The sequence below is a fragment of the Ambystoma mexicanum genome, chromosome 5p, assembly GCF_040938575.1.
Source record: "Ambystoma mexicanum isolate Mex_15411 chromosome 5p, UKY_AmexF1_1, whole genome shotgun sequence".
Lineage (NCBI taxonomy): Eukaryota > Metazoa > Chordata > Amphibia > Caudata > Ambystomatidae > Ambystoma > Ambystoma mexicanum.
The window spans coordinates 760,201,854-760,226,023 of NC_090930.1; the positions used below are offsets into that span (position 1 = coordinate 760,201,854).

At 47.9% G+C, this 24,170-nt stretch overlaps 1 protein-coding gene across 2 annotated transcripts in view; it reads left to right on the forward strand.

Annotated features, from left to right (window-relative positions):
- Nucleotides 1-24,170, forward strand: part of PDCD6IP (programmed cell death 6 interacting protein) — a 1,152,781-nt gene that overhangs the window by 107,358 nt on the left and 1,021,253 nt on the right. For both annotated transcript variants that reach the window (XM_069613187.1, XM_069613188.1), the window contains exon 4: nt 4,518-4,645. In XM_069613187.1, the coding sequence (XP_069469288.1) occupies nt 4,518-4,645 (128 nt within the window). The remainder of the gene's footprint in view (nt 1-4,517; nt 4,646-24,170) is intronic.

The window sequence follows — 24,170 nt, forward strand, 5'->3', positions numbered from 1 at the left end:
GGGTGTGGTTTAAATAGCCTCCTGTAGTGCTTAGGTGTCTCCTTCCACAGCCACGCCTAGGTAAGAAAAGAGTTCCTGCTTTCCAGAAGAGTTCCAGTGTTCTGAACCTAGGGAGTGGCTCCTGCCCCACCCAACAGGAAAAGTAGTTCCAAACAGAAGAGGATCAGAGGCTCAACTGGCAGGCAAGTAAGCAGCATGGTCTGCTGCAGGTAAGTCCACCCAAGCATTATGAGCCCGGCGCTTCCAGCGCTGGGACTGGGCATATTTATGAGCCTGGTGCCACTGGCGCCAGGACTGGGTCCAAAAGGTCCCAATTGGGACTGGTTGGCACTCGGAACCTGGGTTATGGATCTGCTTCCAAGGGAGTTGGGAAAACCCTGACCTTTTGGAAGCAGAGATCATGACACCGACTGTCTGGCTCCCCTGAGGGGGAGCAGGTCTTTCAACCTGAGACCTGCCTGACTGTTGGTTTTTCTTAGGTGCTTAGAGGAAGGGTGATGTGATTGTTCACACCTCACCCTTCTTTGGCTTTGTGTGGCAGAGACTGCGTGTCTCTGCAGCTGTAGGGGAGAGGAGCAGGCATGGGGGTGGGGGCTGCCCTCTCCTGGCCTGGTGAATGGTAACATCAGCTCCCCCGCCTCGCCTTGGGCGGCCCTGCGGCATTGCCCAGGACCGCCTGTAATGTTCGCAGCGTACTAGGGGGAAGAGGCCGATCCGGAGCAATACACATCCCTCACAGCTGTGTCAGGGGAATCTGCAACAGGGCAATGTGGGGCTGCCACGCGGCAGTGCAAGGCTGCCGGAGTTCAATTAGTGGCTGCCTCGCTCATCGGCATAAATGCCCACAGACTTCAAGGGGGTTTAGGGTATGTCACACTCACGGGCTGTCCTCGCACCAGTCGCCGGTTGTTGGAGGTAAACAATTGATGTTTGCAATGTCACCATATATTTCTCCACGGCCACGCCAGCAGCTGTAGGGTTGTGGGGGGGAGGGGGTCCGAGTAGCACCGGTGAGACGTTTGCCGCCAGGCGTATTGTAGAAGAGCTTCAGGACAGTCTCGCAGGCTTTTGGTTACCTTATCAGGCTATGAGGAGGCAATGATGGGGCACCCCAGCATCCGTGCAAGGATCTGCCCAGAGGGTACCATAGCGGCCTGCAGCGAGGGTCCTGTATTGTATAACCACATATGATGTGGCTGCCCCCTATGTAAAGACCATGTAGCGCGTATGCACCAGTTCCTGAGACAGTTCAATGCCTGCTATGGCAGGTACAGTGTCCCGCCTGCGAATCAGACAGCGACCAGGAGGCTGTGCGAGATGCCAAGGAGCACCCCCTCCCCTGTGGGTGCTTCAAAGCAGGGTGCGCACGCAGCAGACTTAAGGCTCCAAAGGGGTCAGGGGAGCCCCTTACTCATCGGCAGCAACGCCCCAGTTAAATATTAATCGCCCACAGGCAGGCACACAGATCTATCGGGCCACGGTTGAGCCTGTTGCTCAACTTTCAGGCCACAGCAATCGGCGCCAGCCCAGGGGAAGCGCAGCGTGAGTTCCCGGGGCACTCGGGTGCAGCGTCCAAGCCTCATTCACAGCCAGCACAATCCAGAGGGGCGATCCTCACTGCACACAGGGTGCAAATCGATTTCGGCACAGAGCTGCTCGTTCTGAAGTCTGTCCGCTTTTTGCTTCAGTCACTGGAATACTGAGATAGAGGATATATGCACTGTTTATTTGAAAACAGTATTGTGTTGGGCCAGAGCTACCAGCTTAAGCAGCCCTCTTATCGGCTGGTCAACAGCGCTCCTTGACGATAATAACTTTTAGCGATTGGTGCCTAGCACAACAACCAGGACCTATAATTTTCTTGCTCAAACCTGGTTGTGTGCAGACACCTTTAGGGGCTCCCCAGAGACTATGCCCCAGTCAAGAGACCTCACTCGTTTTGGGATCTCAACATTGTCCTATCATTAATGCTCAAAGTTTTTGACATGGCTTTTACTGAACTGAAATTTCTGTCATGAAAGGTGACTCTTTATTTACATTTTATTGCTTAAAGCAAACCTAGCTCAAGAGCAGCGGAGCGCTTTACAACAGGTTTGTGGCAGAATTGGTAATTCCATTTTTATAGATTAACGCAGTAGTGTTGGTGGAAGGTGACTGAGATTTGTATGTGTCAGTTAGGTATTGTTGTAAGGCCTACGTTTTTAGTATTTTGCAGAACTGGAGGCTGGTAGGACCATTTCAAGCCTCTACCGGGATTGAGTTCCAGATGGTTGTGGCGTGGCAGGACTGCTTGCTAGGCATCCTTTTGTGGGTTAACTCCAACCTTTTGATAGTTTTGCCAAATGAGGCACGAGAGCCTCCAGAAGTGTGGCGTTTAGTCGGTAAGTATGTTGGTTGCTCTCTTTTGGTGGCTCAGTGAAATCCAGGCTCTATTGGCTTCTGCGCATTGCACTATTTTTCATAAGGACAAGGTAGTTTTACCTACTCACCTGGCCTTTCTAAGGTGGTGACCTTATTCCACATGAATGAGGAGGTGGTCTTGCCCAGTTCTGTTTTCCCCGATTCCACAGCCTCCAACTGACATTGCTCTCCACTACTGACATCAGGACAACCCTAACGTTTTACATGAATCGTACTAAGCAGTTCATGAAATGAGACACACTTTATTTTTTTTAAAATTTTTTTAGCAGCCTTGATTGTACGCCTCCTAAGGACATGATTGCCAGATAGATTTTCTCATGCATCAGACACTGTTCTTTCATGCGGAAGCATGAGCCTCCTAAAGGTATTGATGCTCATGCCATCAGAGCTAATGCCATGGCACTTGCTTTTCAGTGAAATGTTTGTTGAGTCGTTATTAGCAGCGCCGCCACATGGTCATCACCATCTGCTTTCTGTAAACACTATTGGCTGGACACCAGGTATGATGCCAGTTTTGGACAAGCAGTTCTTCACAACTTCTTCTCTCTGCAGTGTGTTGTGCCCTCTCCCCAGAATACTATTTCTTGCTGTGAAATCTCCCACCAGTATGGAGAAGGATCTGCGTGATTTATCCGCGGCTGATTTTCCAGCGAGGGAAATGTACGCATTACAAAATGTTCGTACATTTCCCATGCAAACGTTTCCATTACAAATCACGCAGATTTCCTCACTCTCACCCTCACCCCCTACTTACCTTTCCTTTAGACAATCTGTGTTCCTGCGGCTCCGGTTCCCATTCACTTCGGTGATCTATTTTTTTTTTCTTTCTGGCAGGGGGCTGGACGGTTGTCCCCTGCAAACCCCACTCACTGTAGGGAGCAGAGTGTTGCGTGGGACGCCCTCCCTGCCCCCAGCCCCATTCTGACCGCACTGAAACACCTAAACCCACACCACAAAAAGTTCTAACTTTTGGTAGTTAGAACCTTTTGCAGTGTGTGTCTAGGTCTTTTGGTGTGGTCGGTAATTTTAACTCTGACATTTCTTCTTGTTCCATGGTGAAAAGGGACAGGACGTAGGAGTTAAACAGCTATTCACCATAGTGCCTACTGCACTCTTAGTCCATAGTCCCCTTTTTTCCCCATGCGACTGATCCGTTGCCTGTGAATTGGTAAGATGGGGTGAGATACTAGCCGATGAGCGGTCAAGGACTTATGGGCGAGGCTGATGGAAGGACTCTGCCTGGGCGGGTGCACCCAGGCACCTCGTTTGCATCAAATTGAAAGTTGCAAAAAGGCTCTGGTTTCGTCCCTTTGGGATGGACTCCCATCAGTATTGAAAAAAGGGGGCTGTGGACTTGGGGAACAGCAGTCACATTGATGAGTAAAGGTTTCTATTCTGCTCATACATGTGTTAACTTGGAGCATTTGACCCTTGAAAGTTTCATTTCACGGTGAGTGAAAAAGGAACTTATTTTTTTTGTTGCTGTTTTTATTTCTTGCTTCATAATTGATTTGTGACTGCATATACAATGGGCAACTGTGTTGCCAATCTACCCCAACTAGGTTTGAACTAATATTGTAATGGTCATCCCTTCTTAGTTAATTGTCTGCTTTGTTTCTTCAGTGCTGTTGTAATGATCCTAGTAATGTATTACTCCTAAGTCTTGGAGTGTATCTCAGAGGCAAGTGCACACAATCTCACCATGTTCCCTCTACCAGTGATGTCATTGGGGGAGTATTCGCCGATAGGGGCTTGCTTAAAAACTAATAGAGCAAAACCATTCCTGTGAAACCTTTTTTCTGGAGCATCTAAAATGTTGCTTTGACTGTGTCTAGATTAAACGAGCAAGAGTTAAATTAACCTGTATGGGGAGGGGAGGAGGTAGCTGTTTACTGCTGCGTTGTTCACTTTGCAGGTTTGTTTGAGTGTGTTTGGGGTTCAAGCAATGTCGCCTTGTGACCAATATTTACGAGGACTTTTAAGTGATTTGTCACACGTTTTAATCCTTGAATGCTGCTGGTTCTGTGCAACCCCCTCCACTCCCTGCTTCTATGTTCTCCATTTGAGATTTCTTATTTTTCTGTTTTATTCTTAAGGTCTTCCGAGTTTGGGATATGAGAAGAGCTGTGTTTTATTCAACATTGGAGCATTAGCTAGTCAAATTGCATCGGAACAGAACCTGGATAATGATGAAGGATTGAAGGCGGCAGCAAAGTTTTATCAGGTATCAAACATTTGTTTTGGTAAATTGCAATTCATTTTTGACAACTAAAGGAAGTAGTGTTCAAGTTCTCAGCATATTTGTTTATTTTACAAAGCTTATGTGGCGCTTTTATCCAGTGCTGGGCATTCTAAAAGTCAGTACAATGTAAATGAAAAAGGCAAATATCAAGTACCTTTATCACACGGCAAAACTTCATGTACTGAAATAATTTAAGACGGTACTGACTGGAGTAAATGACATTTGAGATGCTTTGAGTTTGAGAGGGGGGCAAGAGGGAATCTCCAGAGGGAGGGTATTCCAGAGGGGAGGAGGTTGGAGGCGGTCAAGAAGTTGGAAAGAGTGAAAGCGGCAGAAGGTGGGTGAGGAACGCAGTAGAAACCAAGAAGATAATCAAAGTTTGCAGACTGGGTCGTATAGAGAAATCCGGGAACGAAGATATGGTGAGGTTGAGGCTTGAATGCTCTTAAAGACTAGATAACTAAACTCGAACTAAAGATTAATTGAAAGCCAATGAAGTCTGTGTCACGATCCATGCCCCTGACCCCCTCAGGTAGAACAGCCCTCTGGTAGCAGTGGGGCTAAAGCACTTCACACTGGCCCCAAGGGCCTTAAAACTCCATCATAAACATACATGGAGTCAGTCCTGGCACCTTTGGCGCCAGGCCCATTATCAGGAATAAAAGCGATACCAGTTTTGGACCTTAATCCATCATGGAGGCCTATTACACAGCTCTGTTCTTTAGAACCAAGCCATGCGGTCTAGTGTGTTGGGCGTGGCTGGGCCTGGAACTTCTTGGCAGGAACTACTTAAACCACGCCCAAACAGCAGAACATGCTTTGCATTATTCTGCACTCATGCAGCGTAATGCTCGATGTGTCCAGCTCCTGCTCATCTGCTTCTCTGGCGCCCCGATCCCGGATTCCATTAATAACCTGCAAGAACAGCATTAGCGAGCAAGAACAATTATCTGTGAAGTAACCGGTCTTGAATCCATCCTGCGCTTTGATTACCTCGCCCATCTACGGAGTTCGCCGCAACCTGCAAAGGTAAAGCAACAAGGACCGCATTAATAACAATTCTTACCGGGGCAAGCATAGAGTCCTGGCAGCACCCTGCACTTCTCTTACCTCGCCCTTCTCTGGGTTTCACTGCAACCTGCAAGGGGCAAGGAACAAGGTCAGCATTAACAAAGCACTTACCTGGGCAAGCAACGCTTCGATCGCTAATCACTCCGGCACATCACTGCAACCTGTACAAAGAAGGGAAGAGCACACAGGTTAGCAATTAACACCAATAAAAAGCGGAGCTCTCCGCGCATTAATAACTCACGAGGTCTTCGCCATCGGCGCGGCAACTCCGAGATCGCAACGATCCCTGTGAAAACAAAAAGACATTGTTAGGGAACAGCGTAGTGGAGCAAGACGCCGAGAAGACGGAGGAAAAGAAAGAGTCAGAATAAAGACGGAAAAGACATAACTCACCTGGAAGAAAGCAAGCAGTCAGTCACAGCTGGTCTGGACCCGACATAAGGGCATCTGTTGGACTCTGGGTTAGTCTTCAATTCCTTAAAGGTTCACCTAGCGGCGTTGTCAGCCAACACCACGTCACAGCAAAAGGTGTCGTGGTGGAAAATTCCTGTGATTAAAGCATTTATGGAAGGGGTTAAAAGAATGTATCCCCCCCCCCCCAATCACTCACCCAGCCCCTGGGTGGGATCTAAACATGTGTGTATATATATATATATATATCTTTTTTTTTTTTATTTAAACTTTTATTTTTGTTGGCAGAGGTTCACAAGGCACATACGTCAAGGCAACAAACAATATCAAGCATAGCATAAAACATCGTAATGGATACAGAATATAGTTCCAACAGTGGTTATAGAGCATCAACAATACAGAAGTACACAGCAGAAATCACGGTGCATGGATGGAGACTGGAGACCAGCCAGATCCGGGCGTGTTCTCACTTTGATTGTTGAGATATGTATTAAATTCGCTCCAGTTGTTCCTGGGGTGAGATTGGGCGGGCAGCATTGTCAGGTATTCCTCCTCACAGTTCCGCGACCATGTGAGCATACCCAGCCATTTCTGAGAGGCCGGTGGGGAGGACCGCTTCCAGTTCTGAAGTATACATTTTTTGGCAATCATGCAGCTTATATTCAAACACTTTTTCAAGCGCTTCGTTTCGTCAGACCTCCAGACCCCAAACAGAACTGCCAAAGGATCGGGATCAATTACAGTTTCAGTCACTGCACTTAGCGTATGAAGGACACTGTCTCAGAAACCGGACAATTTGTTACAGGTCCAGAACATATGCAAGTGATCAGCATCCACTGCCCTACAGCGCGGGCAGAGGTGCACCTCAGAGCGAGCAAACCCCGATGTCCTGCGTGGTGTATAGTAAAGCCTATTGAGCTTGTATTGCATGGCACGAAAACGGAAATTGACGGACACTTTTTGTGTGTGGCAGCACATGTCCTCCCACAATTCATCAGGTATTTCTAGACCCAGTTCAGCCGACCATCCGTCGCGTGCCTCAAGAGCCGGAGTGGGGATGATGTCTTGTAGGATTTGATATAGTGAAGAGACGCCACGTGCACCGCCCGAGTTGGCGATGTAGGCTATCGCCGGGTTATCTGGGGGCTCACCCGGAAAGGAGGGCCACATGGTGCGGAACGCGGCACGGAGCCTGTAGTATTGAAGAGTGTCTAGGGGGGGGATCTGGTGTGCCCCGGTCTCCAGGTTTGGGGGCCTATGAATTTGCCTTCGGGATAGAAGCCGGACAGCGCCCGATACCCCAGTGTCGGGCCAAAGCGGTATCAAACGTGGGCTCCAGGCCCGGAAAGGCCCACACGGGAAGCCATTTGTAATATGGGGAGGGCCCACTTGTCGAGTGTAGCAGACGTGACCAGGCATACAGAGTCGCAGCAATGGGGTCGACGGGGGAATCGGATGTGTAGCGTCGATGTAGTATCAGGGACATCAAGTTAATACCAGCGGAGGCAAGCCGTTCCAGTTTGACATGTGGGCGCACTGGGGAACCCGGGTACCAATGAGTAGCATGCTTGGCCTGGGCAGCGATCCAATATAGTTCTAGGTCCGGAGCAGCAATACCGCCCCGTTTGTATGAAAGTGCCATGTCACTCCACTTCTTACGCACCGCAACGGAGTGCCAGACAAATTGTGCACAGAGCGTGTGCAATTTAGTGAAGTAAGCCCTCCCAGGCCATATAGGAATGTTGCAAAAGGTGTATAAGAGCTTGGGGAGCAAGATCATTTTAATAAGGGATAGACGGCCAGCGACGGACAACGGGAGAGTGCGCCATCGTGAAATTTTGGTCTCAACTGTTCGTGCTACAGCTGAGTAGTTATCGGCAAGCAAGGTGGGCTTAGTGAGGGACATCTGCAACCCAAGGTATCTCACACCCTCAGGGGCCCAGTGCAGGGGATACTCGGTGGTGGGCTGCAGGGTAGCCTTAGTGAGCAGGAAAATCTCCGATATGGAATAGTTAATCGTAAATCCGGAGTGGGTGCCAATCCGGGTGATGTCTCTCAGTATGGGATCTAGATGGGTTGTGGGATCTCTGATGTATAGTAGGACATCATCAGCATATAGAGATATTATTTCAGGATCGTCAACCAGTCGTACTCCTTTACGCGAGTGCCGTGCAAGGATAAAGTCCGCCATCGGTTCTATCACCAATGCGAAAAGGACGGGGAGAAGGGGCAGACCTGTCTGGTGCCTCTGAATAGAGTGAACATCTCGGATGTTAGTGAGTTGACTCGTACCCGCGCAACGGGGGAAGTGTATAATAGTTTAATGAACCCTATCATTTTAGGGTCAATGCCCATTGTTTTGAGGACCAGCCACATATGTTTCCAAGAGACGATGTCGAAGGCCTTCTGAGCGTCCTGCGTAACCCCTACGGCCTGGACATCTTGATCTGTACGGGACATGACATTGAATAATCTCCTGATGTTATGGGAGGTGGACCTGTCTGGGACAAAGCCTGCTTGGTCCTCTTGTACCAAGTGCGTCATAATGGGCAGAAAGCAGTTAGCAATGATCTTAGCAAAGATCTTTGTGTCTAGGTTCATGAGGGAGAGAGGTCTATAGGACCCGCACTCGTCCTCAGGTTTACCTGGTTTGAGCAGTACCGTGATGGCCGCTTCCCGCATGGAAGGGGGAAGGATAGCGGCTCGTAGCGCCTCATTCCATACCTCCAACAGCCGTGGGGCCAGAATAGCCACTTGCTCTCGATAGAAGTCCGCCGTGAGGCCGTCGGGTCCCAGCACCTTGCCTATAGGTAAGTCTGAGATAGCCGATACTATCTCGTCTAGTGTAAACGTGGCATCCAACTGGTCCCGGGTCTGTGGGGAAATTTCCATGGTGGGATCTGGTCAAGGAGTTCTCGCATATGTTCAGTATGCTCTACGGGCTGGGAGTAAAGGGGTCTATAGAACTCGGTAAATATATCCAGTATTCGATGGTCCGCCCATTGAGCGTCACCATTCTGATTTTTTATGGAAGTGATCTGCGTACAGCCCATTTCCCCCCTCACAAGTGTCTTACCGGGCCTGTCCCCCTCCCCATATTTCCTAGCGGCCTGCGGGCGGCTGAAATAATGAACTTCGCTGGTTGCTACAGTGTTAAACACCTGGAGCTCGTCAGAGATTTGAGCCAGAGTGGTGGGGTCAGTCCCGGAGGAGCAACATTGCTCCAACCTTTTCAGTTTGGCCTCGGATCGCCCAAGAGCGGCTCTAATAGCTTTCAACACCCCTGCCTCCCGGGAAATGGACATACCCCTAATGTAAGCCTTAAAGGCCTCCCATCTGACTGCGGCGGTCGTGTCTTGAAGAGAGTTAAACTCAAAGGACTCAATGTCAGCTAGTATCTCAGATTTAAACACAATGTCTTTTAGAGCTTCGGACTTAAAGCGCCAGGTGCAGAGTGTTGGGTTTGGAATTCCCAGCCCTAAGGACAGTGTGACTGGAGCGTGATCCGAGAATTTGCGGGGCAAAATGCGTGTATCCTCCACCCTGCCCATGACCTCTCTAGAGACCAAAAACAGATCTATCCTGGACGAACTATCGTGTACAGAAGAGTAATAGGTGTAATTCCGCTGCTGGGGGTGAAGTGTTCTCCAGGCGTCCCAAATGTTGAGCGACTGCATGTGGCCATGCAGCCTCTGCGCCGCACCAGACAGAGCTCTGGGTGCCGTGGCAGTTCTGTCCAGAGCAGTGTCCAGTATATGGTTCAGGTCCTCCCCTCCCCCCCCCCCCCCCCCCACCCACCATATGATCTGCACCCCCACGAAGCCCAGCAGTATGGTAGTTACAGTGTCAAAGAATTCCGGAGAATCTAAGTTGGGACAGTAAGTGTTAACCAGCAAGTACTCTTTGACCAGTGTGCAGTGTAATTATAACATTACGACCCTCAGGATCAACATAGCTTTTATGCAGCACAAACTTGATTGATTTGTGGATCATTGTGAGAACGCCCCTAGATTGTGTGGCGTAAGAGGTAAAGAACCTGGCAGAGCCCCATGATGGGGCAACAGTCCTCGGAATGAGGCCATCAGAGTGTGTTTCTTGTAGAAGCAATATCTTGCAATTGTGTCCGTTAGCATATGCAACGATCTTGCGGGCCTTTGTGTGGTTGCTCAACCCCCGAATGTTCCAGGACATTATGACAGTAGTCATTTCAGAGGTAGGTATCTACAGACACTGTACCCACAAATCGGTGAACATCCCAGCTCCCGTGATGGTATGAGCTCCCAGAGTTGGAACAGCAAGTGGGCATGTGGCCCTTCAGCATGCGTGCTGCGAAACCTTGTGTGCCTTTTTGTAAAACAACCCCTTTCCCACCCCACACCCTCACCACTAACCATGGATCAGCAGTGTGAACATCACCCACCCTTAACAGCGCGCAGTTGGGCCGTCCCCAATCTGCCCCGAGGCCCAACTGGGGCCAACACGCACCAAAGATTTGAGAAAAAAGTGCCCTCGCAATGGGGTGCGCCGTTGCCGTGCACCAGCACGCTTGGAGCCAAATGGCTCAGTTGCAAAAAATGAACAGTGGTGGCGGACTGGCGGCGCAGGCCCCGCCCGCGAAGCGGGTAATCTGGGACAGCACACCAGCCCCTACGGTTCCGAAATAAACCAAAACAATTTTGACAGTCAAATATCGTATATTCCTGCATCTCGTATGCGGGGAGCAGGGTATAAGATTAAGGACCTGAACAATAGGAAAACAGAAATTGAGGTAGGACAACAGAACAGTGTGAGACCAGCTCTGTGGAGTGCGTAGTAAGTATGTGTACACAAACGCTGCAGCTCGTAAGGACTGCAGGGGCGTGAGTCATCGCCGGCGCAGAACGTTACAATAAACAGAGCAGCCTTACCAGTACCACAGTGCAGATTAAGTAAACAAGTTCAATAAGTGTCTACAGTCCGTGCCATTCACAGTTGATTAGCGTCCACTCAGCCTTCTCCAGAGCCCTGAAGCGGTATTTGCATCTCTATGAATTTCACAGCCTCGTCTAGGACTGTGAAAAAGTACAGTTTGCCCTTATGAGTGAGTTTTAGACGAGCCGGGAATAAGATGGCATATGGTACATTGCGTTCCCTGAGCATTTTCTTGACGCCAAGGAATTGGCGTCTCTCCTGCTGCACCGCCACTGAAAAGTCTGGGAAGATCCTGATTATGTGAGACTCCAGTCGCAGCTCCCCTTTCTCCCGTGACAGGCGAAGGATGAGGTCCCTGTCATGATAATCTTGGCTATAATGGGTCTGGGGCTGTCGCCAGGTCTGGGTCGCGAGGCAAGGGCCCGGTGAACCCGCTCCACCATGAAATAAGGGGAGAGGTCCGGGTCCCCCAGCAAGTCCTTGATCAGTTGTTCGACTGCATCTTCCATGCGCCCCTTCAGGGCAGTTTCAGGGACCCCAATGATGCGAAGGTTGTTTCTGCGGGAGCGGGACTCCAAGTCATCGCATTTTGCTTTAACATTCTTCATGTCGCTCGATAAGGTGGCCACAGTGTCCTGAAGTACGTGTATCGCATCTTCATTAGTGGAGATCGGTTTTCAGCCTCAGTGATTCTAGATCCAGCCTGGTCTACACGGGTCTTGAGCGAGGCGACATTCGCATTGATATCATCAAGCTTCTCATGAAAGGAGGCAGTTTTTAGCCATTGATTCCATCATGGCAGTGAGGTCCGGCGCCGCCACCCCCGGATTAGGGTCGTTGTCAAGTTCTTCCTGCGGAGGCGACGTGTGGCCCACCTCTGGTCGAGGGACTGTCTTAGTAAATGTGTCCATGGCATCCCCGTTAGCAGATCCTTTGGAGCAACTCGACATGGCCAGAACCAGAGGGGGGAGGTAGCAAGATGAAGGAGCGAGCTCCGGCGGCGTACCGGGCCGCTGTGGGCACTATAAAGCTCGGTCGGTTCAGCCAGTGAGTCGGGTATTGAAGAGATCCCGTGAGGGCACGACAGCTGTCCCCGCCGGCTCGCGCCAGGCAGCCCAGGCCAGGCCCCTCGTGGCTGCAGATGGGCCGCCGGCATGCCTTGGTCGTCAGCGGCCTAGGCTCCCAGCGGAAAGGATTGTCTGGCGGGGCTGGGGCAGGAGCGAGCCGGCCCACGAGTGTAGTGTGCCCCAGGGTGCCAGGGGCAGAACAGCCAGCAGTGAGTGACGAGAGGCACCCGGTCAGGTCACGATGAGAACAGGGCCCAGCAAAGGCGAGGCACGGCGGGACAAGAAACTCCAGTTCCGAGAATCCGATTTCTCCCAGAACTCGACGTGCGGATAGAGCTCGTTGGCCGCAGTGCAGGGATCGTAGCAGGGACACAGGATCGAAAGCAGAACCGCAGATGTCAACGGATAAGAGGCGGCTAGGCACAGAGCTCTTACATGAGGCAGCCATCTTGCAGGCTGCTCAACAGCGCCCCCGCCCCCTAACCGTGGTTTTAACTAGGCTCATGGGACGCCCCTTTGAGCCTATGCATAAAGCTAGTCTGAAAGACCTGACTTACAAGAGAGCCTTTCTAGTAGCTATCACTTCTATCAGAAGAGTTAGCGAACTACAGGCCCTCTCGGTTTTGGACCCCTTTGTTACAGTCCACAAAGATAAGGTAGTTCTGCGCACTCATCCCAGATTTGTGCCGAAATTTATTTAAATCGAACTACCCACGTTCTTCCAGAGACCTACTAACATGGCCGAAAGAAGCCTTCACACACTAGATGTGCGCAGGGCAGTCATGTTCTACATGGATAGAACTAAACCACTGAGGAAAACTAAACAATTCTTTGTTTCAGTGGCAACTGGTAGAGAAGGGGACCCTGTCTCAAAATCAGCAATATCAAGGTGGATTGTCAAATGCATCACACTATGTTTCTTTCTTGCAAAGAGAGAACTGCCCTTCAAGCCTAGAGCACATTCTACTCGAGGCACTGGGGCATCCATAGCTTTCATTGCAAATGGACTCTAGGGGAACATTTGCAAAGCGGCAACCTGGATTTCACATCTTTACAAAACACTATTGTCTAGACACACATTCTAGATCTGATTCTCAGGTGGGACAAGCAGTAATGAGACATCTTTTCACTACTGTTCCTTCTCACAACCCACCTCCAACTCCGGGTACTGCTTGCTAGTCTATGCACAGCATGTGATTCTAAGCAGATTAACAAGCATCACAAGACATGCATTACTCACAGTAATAGCATTTCTGATGATTATATCTGCTTAGATTCACATGCGCCCTCCCTACCTCACTGCTCGGGGTGGAAGGAACATAGACTCCTTATTACTCTCTCTCTTCATGTGCTCACTCACAATAACCTTGGACTCCCTCGTGGCAGAAAAAATACAATCGGAGGGACCTCGGCGCGTGAGGGATTTTGGGTGCACTACAAGTCATGATAGGGATAGTTTACAGACAAGCCTATGCCGACGTCCCCTTTCAGTCCCCTGAAAGACAAGATGCAATACTCTGCGGTTACCACTGGATGTCGGACCATATCCACAGCGTGTGAATCTAAGCAGATACAATCATCAGAAATGCTTTTACGGTGAGTAATGCATGTTTTATTTATTTTATTGCTGACATCCTTACACATTGTTTAGCTTTAGTTGTGAGGGCAAGTATAGGTTTTGGACACACATACTTTTAAGTTGAACTCTTTGACTCAGACTTTCCTTAGGGTCTTTATGTAGGGCAATTCCACCTTAGTTTAGGTCAAGTTAGGCCTTTATCCATCCTGACATTTAAGTTTAATAAAACACTTTTACTTTGAATCTGTTGTCGGTGGCTTGCTTCATGATGCCTTCACATTCTACAAATACTCTTGTGGTTCGGTTTATCTTCATGCAAATTAGTAAATTTAATAATGTGATCAACATAATCTACTAATTCTTTGTGGAAACCATTTAACACATGCAATGCTGTTTATGCTCCTCTCCTGCTGTACACCTTTTGTAAGAAGGGCGGCCTTCCTGCCACTTTGGTTTTCCCCTTCTTGCATTAACCAAGTTCCTATGTCTCCTCATGTATGCTCCTTGTTGGCTTAGTCTGGTTGGACCTCATCAGTAGGGAGGAGCTGTGCCTCTCTAAGAATATTGAGCAAGGGGCCCACGTCTGGATTCCCCTAGTAATTTAGGGTGAGACCCAAGGTTACTTGAATATGCAAATTGACAATTGCTCACTACTCTTAGAGAAGCACAGCTCGTCCCTACTGATGAGGTCCAACCAGACCGAAACACGTGTCTGGGGATGCTGTTGGTACTCTTGTTCAGAGGAGAATTGCCTAGCATTTTGGTGCTGGACTGCCCCAGGGCAGGACAAAGACTGATATGTTTGGGATATTTCTTCTCTGTGAAAGATAGTGAGCTAAAGACTCTGGGTAAGTCTCTCGTAACCAGGACTAATGTCTGGCAGAGGGACTCCCAGGACCCCCCCCCCCCCCTTGTTAATTTTCATTCCACCTGCTACTGCTACTCCTTCCTATGGCCTGCACTTGAGGGGACCTTTTTATGCGTCTTTCTCCCTCTGGTGTGGGTCATTACCACTAATAGGCTGAAACTTGCTGTCTCGGCCCTCTGCAGACCTCTTTGTCCCAGTACAATGGGAATTATGGGACTTACAATGCGACTGTGATGCTGGAAAGGCATTGGAGGGACAGGGCCTCCATATCCTTGTCCTTTGTTGCTGTATCATGTATGTTCTCTTATTTTCCTTACTGGAGTTCATGTGGGACTCCTGGCGGTGTGGCTCTTCCCCTTTTTGGTTTGCTTAACAGACCCTTGGGATAACCTTATGGCACCCATGGGTGGGAGTACAACCCTTTACTCCTAGTGTATGTTTTTGGGCACCTGTGTTTGGCCCACAGAGCAGGGTACGGGCTGGTGGCAGCTCCATGCTGAGTTGATAGGTGCCATGCGCATCCTCTATTTTGGGATGCCCAGCCCTGTCATTGAAATCAGTGGATTCCTTGTAGGAAACAAGATGGCCCCTGTGGTCTATTGCTTTCTATCACCTGTTACCTTACTTTTCCCAAAGTCCTGGGAAGCCCTGACTCTGTCCCTTCCCCCTGACTAGCTGTTGGGTGGAAGTTCCATATATGGTGGTGTGGAAGTCCAGGCCAGACCAGCTGGAGACTTTCCAATTACTGTATGTTGTGGGTACGCCCGTGGGTTGGGACCTGGGTGAATGGAGTGTGTGACGAATACGCATTCTGTGTTATGGGTGTCTAGTATCTGGTGTTTGCCTGAAACTGGTATGAATGCAGTGTGTAGTGCTGAATGGCAGTGCTTGTCCGAATCCACATTCTGTGGCGAATGTCTGGATGGAGAATGGCCAGAATGCACTGTGAGCCGATTGGCTGCCTGACTGCCCTTCTGAATGATTGGTTGCCTGAGTGTGACCCAGCAGAGTCAATGGGCGATCAACAGTATATCTGTAGCAGGAAAGGCCTTGTCTCTGAAAAACTGGGGCAACAATGGGTCCATACAGGGCAATGCTTATTCATTCAAGTTAGACAGTATGATATAAAGATACATTACTTTATAAGGCCTTTAGTACACACTAAACATATGAAAATCACAGGTAAGTATTGTCATATCAAAAACCATGTGTGACATAAATACTTTCACCAATAAGAGAAAAAATATGCATATGAATGAAATACCAGTGTTGAACTGGTGAGTACCCAGATGCAAGAAAAATAGATGGCACCAACAGGAAGTCCAGCAGTTGATATGGGGCCCCAGAATGTAACTACTTTGGGTGAGTCAAAGTCAGAATGATGCAGTGGGCTGGTAGTGGTGCTTAGTAACGTTTTTAGGAGTTAGATGAACATTTTCTCCAAATCAGCTAAGTACCGCACTCTGTCCTATTCGTGAGCAGAGACCCAGGATAGGATCCTTAGCCCAAGTTCGACGACCAGAAGCCAGGTCGGATGAAGTGAAGGACAAGGTCTCTGCACCCACTGTTACCTTCTGGAGGACAGGACAGGGGCAGACATGTGCATGTTAATTTAGCCCCACCACTCACCTCCCCCTGTACTCTGCTTATTCCAGATACCACTACAGGTCTTTTAGAATCAGTTGTGGACACAATCCTCTACGCTTGGTTCGGGTGAGGCGAGGACCCAAAGGCCACGGGTACAGAGATCACTTTTTGGGTTGGGAGTTGGTCAAGTTGAACAGCAAACTGTTCAATTGAGCTTCCAGAAGAAGGCCCCAAATGAATAAAAGATGCAGATTCGAGGTGCAGGCAGGGTCGGACTGGGACAAGAAATGGGCACTGAAAAAGTGTCAATTCACAACTTTACAGAAAATGCTACTTATGCAGGGTTAATGTTCTTTGTTGTATGTAGTGTTTTGTGTAACAACTTTAGAAATTCAGTGATGACAGAAGTGTGCCAAACAGGACCACCTTACATCACACTGTATTACAGGTACACAACTACTAGCTGTTAATTACCCATCTGTTATGTTCTTCGCTGGCTGTTGGTGGCTGGAGTGAATGCTTGAGGTTTTGTATGGCTGAGAAAACAAACAAAACGATTAAGAAAAATATAGACACACTCCGCATATATTGAATGCATACGTATACATACATTTCAGGGATGATTGTAACAAAGGTATAATCGGAGGTAATAGAAGCCCCTGGATATCGGGCATCATCCAAGAAAACAGGTTGGCTGCGGAGTGAAGAGCTAGTAGTGCACAGCATAACATTCCAGGAATCCAACTAGTTCCACACGATTTGGAAACTAATTATTCCACAATTAAATTTGTCTTGATACTGGAGCATTCCTGCAAGGCAGTGAGGAACCAACACAGCAAGCCGAACGCATACATTTGCCCACACCAGACATGCTGTATTCAGGCTCCCACTTCCATCCATCATATAATTTGCATTCTTATATTGTGTGCTTTATACTCGAACCTAATTACCCCTCCTTTTAAGTGCTGTAATAGCAGGTGCTATTATTCCAATGACTAGTGGTCAGTGTATGAACCACCTCAGAGTTGAAAGGCCGAATGGGCTTGTGCAGGATTCAAACTTATGAAGTGCAGTCTGGCTTCACTGTGAGCAACAACAGCAGGTGAGTAGCTCATTTGTGAGCGATCCACCCAGGTACTCCAGGTAGTAGCCATGGCCTTGGCATTAGTTCATTTTTTATATAGCACTTTTGCCAAAGCATTGTACATAAAACATATTTACATAGCTATACCCAACCTAACTTGGTACTCATTTATCAGGCTCTGATTAAGGCTGAGTTGGCCTTGCCAGGATTTGAACTTGGTACCTGCAGATCACACACAGATCGCAGCAGCGCCAAAGAGCGCTCAACCTGCTGGTCTATATTACTAGAGTAAGATAGGAGGAGCAAGTTTTCCTTTCCTCTCGCCGCTCTGCTCTATTCCTCGCTGCTCTGCTCTTGTCCACTCCTTTCCTTTCTACTACCTTATGCATGGCAACATAATGTAACTTCCCATGATACCTTTGCGTACTGACTAATTCTGTGATGTCACTACTTATGCTTGTCTTTACTGTAAGCGCAGCACTGATTTGGCACTCGCTTGCACAGAAATAAGAGCAGCTACGGGAAGTTCTATTTTAGGGAAAGGCAAGCATTAGAGTCAGCAGGAAAAGAATTCCATTCTATAAATGAAAAGCAAGCCTAGTTTACAAAGTACACGCGTGTTGTGGATAAGGACTCGTAGTGGCCTTTTTTCTCGAGCTGTAACCAAGTTGCAGCCCAAGTTCACTCAGCGCATCATTAAATGGAGGGCTTTCTTGTACTGCATCACCTCCCATGGCAAGGCCGTTCGTTACCTCTTGCTTGTGCGAGTTCCTTGGTTCGCTACAGGAGTTTTAGGCAGATATTTTCATCAGTGCTGAGCAGCATGAAATCAGCAAAAAGGTTTCTGCCAGTGAATAGCGGGCGGCTGTGTGTGCAGCAAGATGTCAGTGGCAGCCCAGTCGTGCTGGAATGCGATTGTCCGAGGAGCTTCGGCTGTCTGCACAAGCTTTTTTGACGGCATTATTTTGCGTGGTTTCTTATTTATTCATGCCAGTCAGAAGAAGGCAATGTTAATGTGTCTGCTGTATTTTTTTTTTTTGGCGCTATGAAAATGTATTAATGATTCACAAAGGCTGTAGTGCAACCATCCGCGGTAAGTGGTGACATCGTGAAACTGGGAGAGGGGGGGCTTATCAGATTACAGAAAGTTACCGAACTGTGCACATGGGAGGTGGAATGTGCAGCCAATAACTCGGTGCTAATTGAGAAAAATCTGTCGCCCGACCAATAGCTGTCAATCATACTGCAGGGTTCCTTGCCGTTCAGCTTGCTATGTGGCTTTCTCTCGGCATTATAGAAACAGAGTGGATTTTTATCTATATCTTGTTCTCTCTTTCTCGATCAATTAAATGATGGGATGTTGCCATGATTTAAAAGGTATTGCCAAAGTTTTGCAGAATCCAAAGTTTTGCCACAGTTGTGTATGCGCGCCTACATGGGCCGCCATAGAAATCTTTGCCAATACTTTCACTTCTGCACTGAAGACGCACACTGTTGTGCCCTAAAGTGTGTGCTACTTAGTTGCAAGCATTCCTGAGCAACATTCAAGTATTGATCCCTCTGGGGAAGTAGAAGAGCAGAGGAAGGCTGCAACATAATGGGACAAAAACGGAGGTTCAGATTGCACCACTTGCCGCCGCCACCACCACTGTCCTCAACCACCCTGTGGCATGTGTCCATGCTGGCATAAACCTTGGATTCAACCTGAATAATGAACTCCGTACATTGACTAAAATTAATGCAATGTCAAGGAAGCTGAGACAATTCAATAATTTCTCCTCTATATTACTGCTGCCTTCCTCCATATGTTGGATAAACACACTACTAACTAGACAGCCTGCAAATAGAAAATGTGTCACTCAGACTTATTATTGGCCTGGAAAAAGGAGATTAAGTTGCCCATGTGCTGAGAGACACTTTGTACCTCATGAGTTCATGGCAGTGCAAAGCATGGTAACATTACCCAACATAACAATTGCCTGTCTGGCTATTCTCCTCATACCTTTGCAACAAGCTTGCATTAAACAGATTAGCATACACTATCATTCACCACCCTTCCAATGCTCATCGACCCAGCAGCCAAACCTGATGGTCGATGGGACATTTATTTCAGTGTTCAGCCTTTCAATCTAAGGAACAGTTTTCCCCTCTTTTTGCTCTTCAATCCCAGAAAACGTAGTAATGACGCCCCACCACTACCAAAGTGTGACAGAAATATTTTAACAAATACACCGGTCTCATGTCAGATTGTCACATTTGTTTGGTCTGTGCGCTATTTTTTTTATATAAGCACCCAGTGCAGGGTAGCCAGCCAATCGTTTGCCTGCAACGCTGGGCTTGGAACTGCCAGTATATGCCTGTGAACGAAGTGAGCTGTATCCGCCCCACTCCCCTCCCACACGCCGGACTCACCAATTGTCTCCCCACTTTCCTGTGGCTCACAGAACTTCCCTAATTTACCAGCCAAGCTGCCGTGATGGTTCCTCACCTCACTCATGCCATGGATCAGTGTGCGCTCCACTTTGGTGAAAGTGCGCACAAATGCACGTGTCCTTTACTCAAAATTGGAACCGAAATCAGTGATGCTATGCTGTTCTCCATCCCGTGGTGCAAATAGCATTAAATTACTTGTTTGCAAGCTGGCTTGGCCAGTAGCAGTCACGAGCCCACACTGAGGCGCCTTTTGCGCTCAATGCCCACCAAAGCAAGTTCAGGGTAATGATACTTAAAAAAAATCACTAAATTCAGAGACTCGGGCCTCTGTGACGCCTAGTTAGGCTCATGAAGGTGCTGCCTTCTGACCCCTTTACACTAGTGATCAGTGAAGCGAACAAAAAATGTTGGTTAAAGTTGCAGAAGCTACTAACCTCACTAGCTAAAAGCACTCGCGCACACATGCTGCTCCTCAATTTTACAACATTCATGGACCTTCTGACACTCGCATTGCTTTTTTTTGGGGCCTTCTCCGAGAGTTCCGGAAAACCTACCTGCGGTTAGTCCTTCGCCAGGCCCAAGACCTGGAGTCCTTTGGTACCAATCTGCTTTTTAGATTTTGCTTTAATGCATTCATGTCGCTACAGCCACTGACCGCAACAAATGATATAAATTCCTAAAGATTATTTGTCACGTCAGTAGGGTGCGCTACTTAATCCAGGTCACTTACTCAAAGTAATCATTTCATCAAAAGCCTCCAATAAAGCAAACTCTTTTGATATTAAGTTGCTTTCAGTGTCAATGCCAGCTCCCTTTTTTGCCAGGAGAATGTGGCTGAAACGATTTACAGCAGCTGTGCGTTGTTTGATAAAATGCCACGTCTTAATGCACAATATCACACCCCTGGCAGCATTTAATTCCCTGCCAGGGGCGTTGCTGGGGGGGGGGGGCTAAGGGGGCTATAGCCCCTGATCTTTTGGTTGTAGCCCCGGATAGAATCACAGGAGCTACAGCCAAAAGACTAGCTAGCCCCCAGCCCCAACAGTGCCGACATCAGCTTAGCCCCGGGTCTTTTCCAGACCTAGCAACTCCCCTGTTCCCTGCTATGCACACTAAAATACCCCTGTGAGCAGAAATCAAATGACAGGCTTGCAGTGGTCCGAACTCCCGCCACGGCCCGGCATCTTAATACTGAGCGTTTTAATGAAGTGCACGAAAATAAGTAGGTAAAATGGCTCACAAATTGAAAATGCAGATTGGAATGTGACATGGGCAGAAGATTTGCATGAAAAGCCTAATTTAATCAAAAAAGACTAAAAGAGACTGGATCAGGACAATCACCACGGTTAGAAATTATAAAATGCATGGCACATGGGCTAGGATTGATAAGCCATTAGGTACACAACCAATATATTTAACGCAATTTCCTTGTCCTTCAATTAGGAGTACATTTTTCCGATTTCGTCTTAACCTATTGCCCACAGGGGTAAGTATTGGCTAAGAGATGAGCCCAAACGTGTGAAGCCATAGGCGTTGCTACTGCAAAGAGCATGAGGAGTCCTTGTGTCACATGACTGTGCGCCCCTGAAAACAATAAGAACACGTTTTCTAAGTAGATTTTTCTCAATGGGCAGGATAGATCTGGCACAAGAAGTATGGGATAGATTGAGTGGCAGCAATTAGGTTTTCTTGACTGCAGAGGTGATCAGAATGTTGGATGAGCTTGGCTTTACTAAGCTTAACTAAGCAGTGTTGCCTATGCGCTTCAAGTGTTGTGATGTATGATTTACCATATAGTTATAGAATAGGGATGCATTATTTAATTAATAGGATGAATTGTGCTTATAGTAGTAGTTTTGTTTTACTTTATTAGTATTGATTTGTGGATATGTAAAGAATTTCAATAGTGTATTTATTGAAGATATTGATGATGCATGAATGTTGTTTGTTTTCAAATGCTATGAACTTTTCTTTTTTAACTTTCTCTTTTGTATGTATATGTGTAAAAGTTCAAATATTGAACATAAGCACAATAAAAAATAAAATAAAGCGAGACTCGCACGGAAGGACTGAAAGCTGGCCTTGCACTAAATATGTATCTGTTACCACATTTTCACAGGATGTGCTTTGTAGTTTTCGCTCTGAGATATATGAAGAGGATATCACTGCGATATTAGCAATTTGCTCATTTCAAAATTGTTAATTTATTTTAGCTTTGTCTACCATCGGCTGCCTAGCAAGAGTGCATTTTATACTGCCCTCATGTGTATTTGGTTGCGGTTGCGCCACCAACACAATATTTAAGAGGAAGTCTCTTGCAAACCCAAAATATCACTGTTTTTACGTTGGCACGAAGTGAGGGGCAGTGAATGGAAGGGGGTGCTGGTTGTATTTCTTCTCTTGAAAGGAAGGCAGGATTAACAATAAGATGTCTGTCTGCATGTCTGAAAATAAACGGGGATACGCTCCGGGCCAGAAAGCCCTTCCAGTTAATAATGGCAAGCCTAGGCTTTTTACCAGTTCGCCCGCCTTGAGGTAAGACCGCACTCACGGGCGCCTATTTCTACAAACTCGCACGTTACTCCTTCTACCTGACTGCACTCTACCATACCATTTACCCGCCTCGGCCTGTGCATATGCGTTGTTCTGCAAAGTGTTTATATAAACTCGGCATCCTGTACTTTGTAATTAATCCAGCAGCCCATACCACTCCTGCCTGCTGTGAGCCGACCACACATTCTAAAACCTGTAATTGTTTAGCAAACCTGCACGTTCTACTTTAACACCGTTGTAATGTATGCGACTTTACAACTATCTCCATTACAAATCTACAATGACCTCCTGTGCTTATAATGTAAATAATAACCGTGAGATCGGCCTATACTGCTAGTAAGTATTCTCCTCCATGTGCAGCTCAGATTACTATTTAGTCCACCTTGGTGAGTGGATTACAAACCTCCCCACCTCTAAAGGGAAGCAGCTCATAGAACACTGTTACCATATTTTGTGCTTCACTAACCGCCCCACTTTGGGAGCATTCATGTACTTTGACCAAATTAGTTTAGCAACTAATCCACCCTATTGTCTCTTACACTGCCAATTTTCTTAGAATCACAGTCCGTGTATACACTAAGAATTCTGACGGCCAATCAGTCTCTGCCAAGACAAGTCGAACTGTCCCACTTTACCTTCAGCTCCAGCATCCACTGGGCACAGCACCTCCTGTGAAGTAGCCTAGACCGTGTACTGCATTTACCACTACCTTTTGAACTAGCTTTGTCCTGTGTACTGCATTTACCACTACCTTTTGAACTAGCCTAGTCCTGTGTACTGCATTTACCCATGTACCACAACCTATGGACAAGCCTAGTGTCCTGTGTACTGCCATACCAACACTTTTTGAACTAGAGCTGTCCTTTGTGTACGGCCAGATTGCACCTCTGAATTTAAGTGTTCATGGCGGCCCCTTACAGATGCGCACTAACCATTGCCTCAATACTTCACCTACTCAATATCGACTCCTTATCCTGCTTCACACCTAATAATCCCCCACCCCCTCTATCTCACCCATACCTTACTTTCACCATGACCTTTTCCCACGAAACCCATAATTGGGCACTCTTGACCAGCCATTCACTCAGCCCTATAGAATGGATCCGTCGCTTTGCGGCACCTCCCTTACCTTGGAACCCATGCCCAGTGAAGGACAAACTGTAGACTTGGGTCCCGGTTCCTACCTATTAGGTCATCTAATAAAAAACCTCCCTGTCGCTCCCTCCCCAACCAGCCACGCGCGTAACGTGGACAACACCCCAAAACCCCCCCATCAGTGCAGTTGAACACCCTCTGATCAAAGGTGCTCTCATCAATGTCCGGTCAGTGGTCGCCCACGCGCTTGACATTGCAGACCTCATCTCCGCCAACAACCTTCACTTTCTTGCTATTACCGAAACCTGGCTGCATCAGGCAGCAGGTCCAATCCTGTCCCTTGCCATCTCAGAGGGATATTCAATACTAAGGAACGATGGAGACTCAGGTAAAGGAGGAGGAGTGTCCTTTATCGCCAAAACATCCCTTGGCCTTAGAGCGACCCCTTCGCCCAGCTTCCGGTCCGCTGAACTCCTGTCAGTTAAGTTCCAACTCTCCGCAGCGCAAACCATCCTTATGCACCTTATTTACAGACTTCCTGGACACATCTCATCCTTCGGGGAAGAGAGATCCGACCTCCTAACCATGAACACTAAACCAGGATCTCAAATGATCCTACTTGGGGATCTAAATATAGGCCTTGGCGACCCTAATGATGCCAATGCTATCTCCCAACTAGGGTTCAAGCACAGGGTCTCGGCCCCAACACACAACAAAGGCAGAACCCTGGACTGACTGGCAGATCACAACTGCTCTACCGCCATCCTTAATAATGAACCAATTGCCTGGTCAGACCACCACATCATCTCCTTCTCCATCCAAGGGAAAGTGCTGCCGAATACCTCACC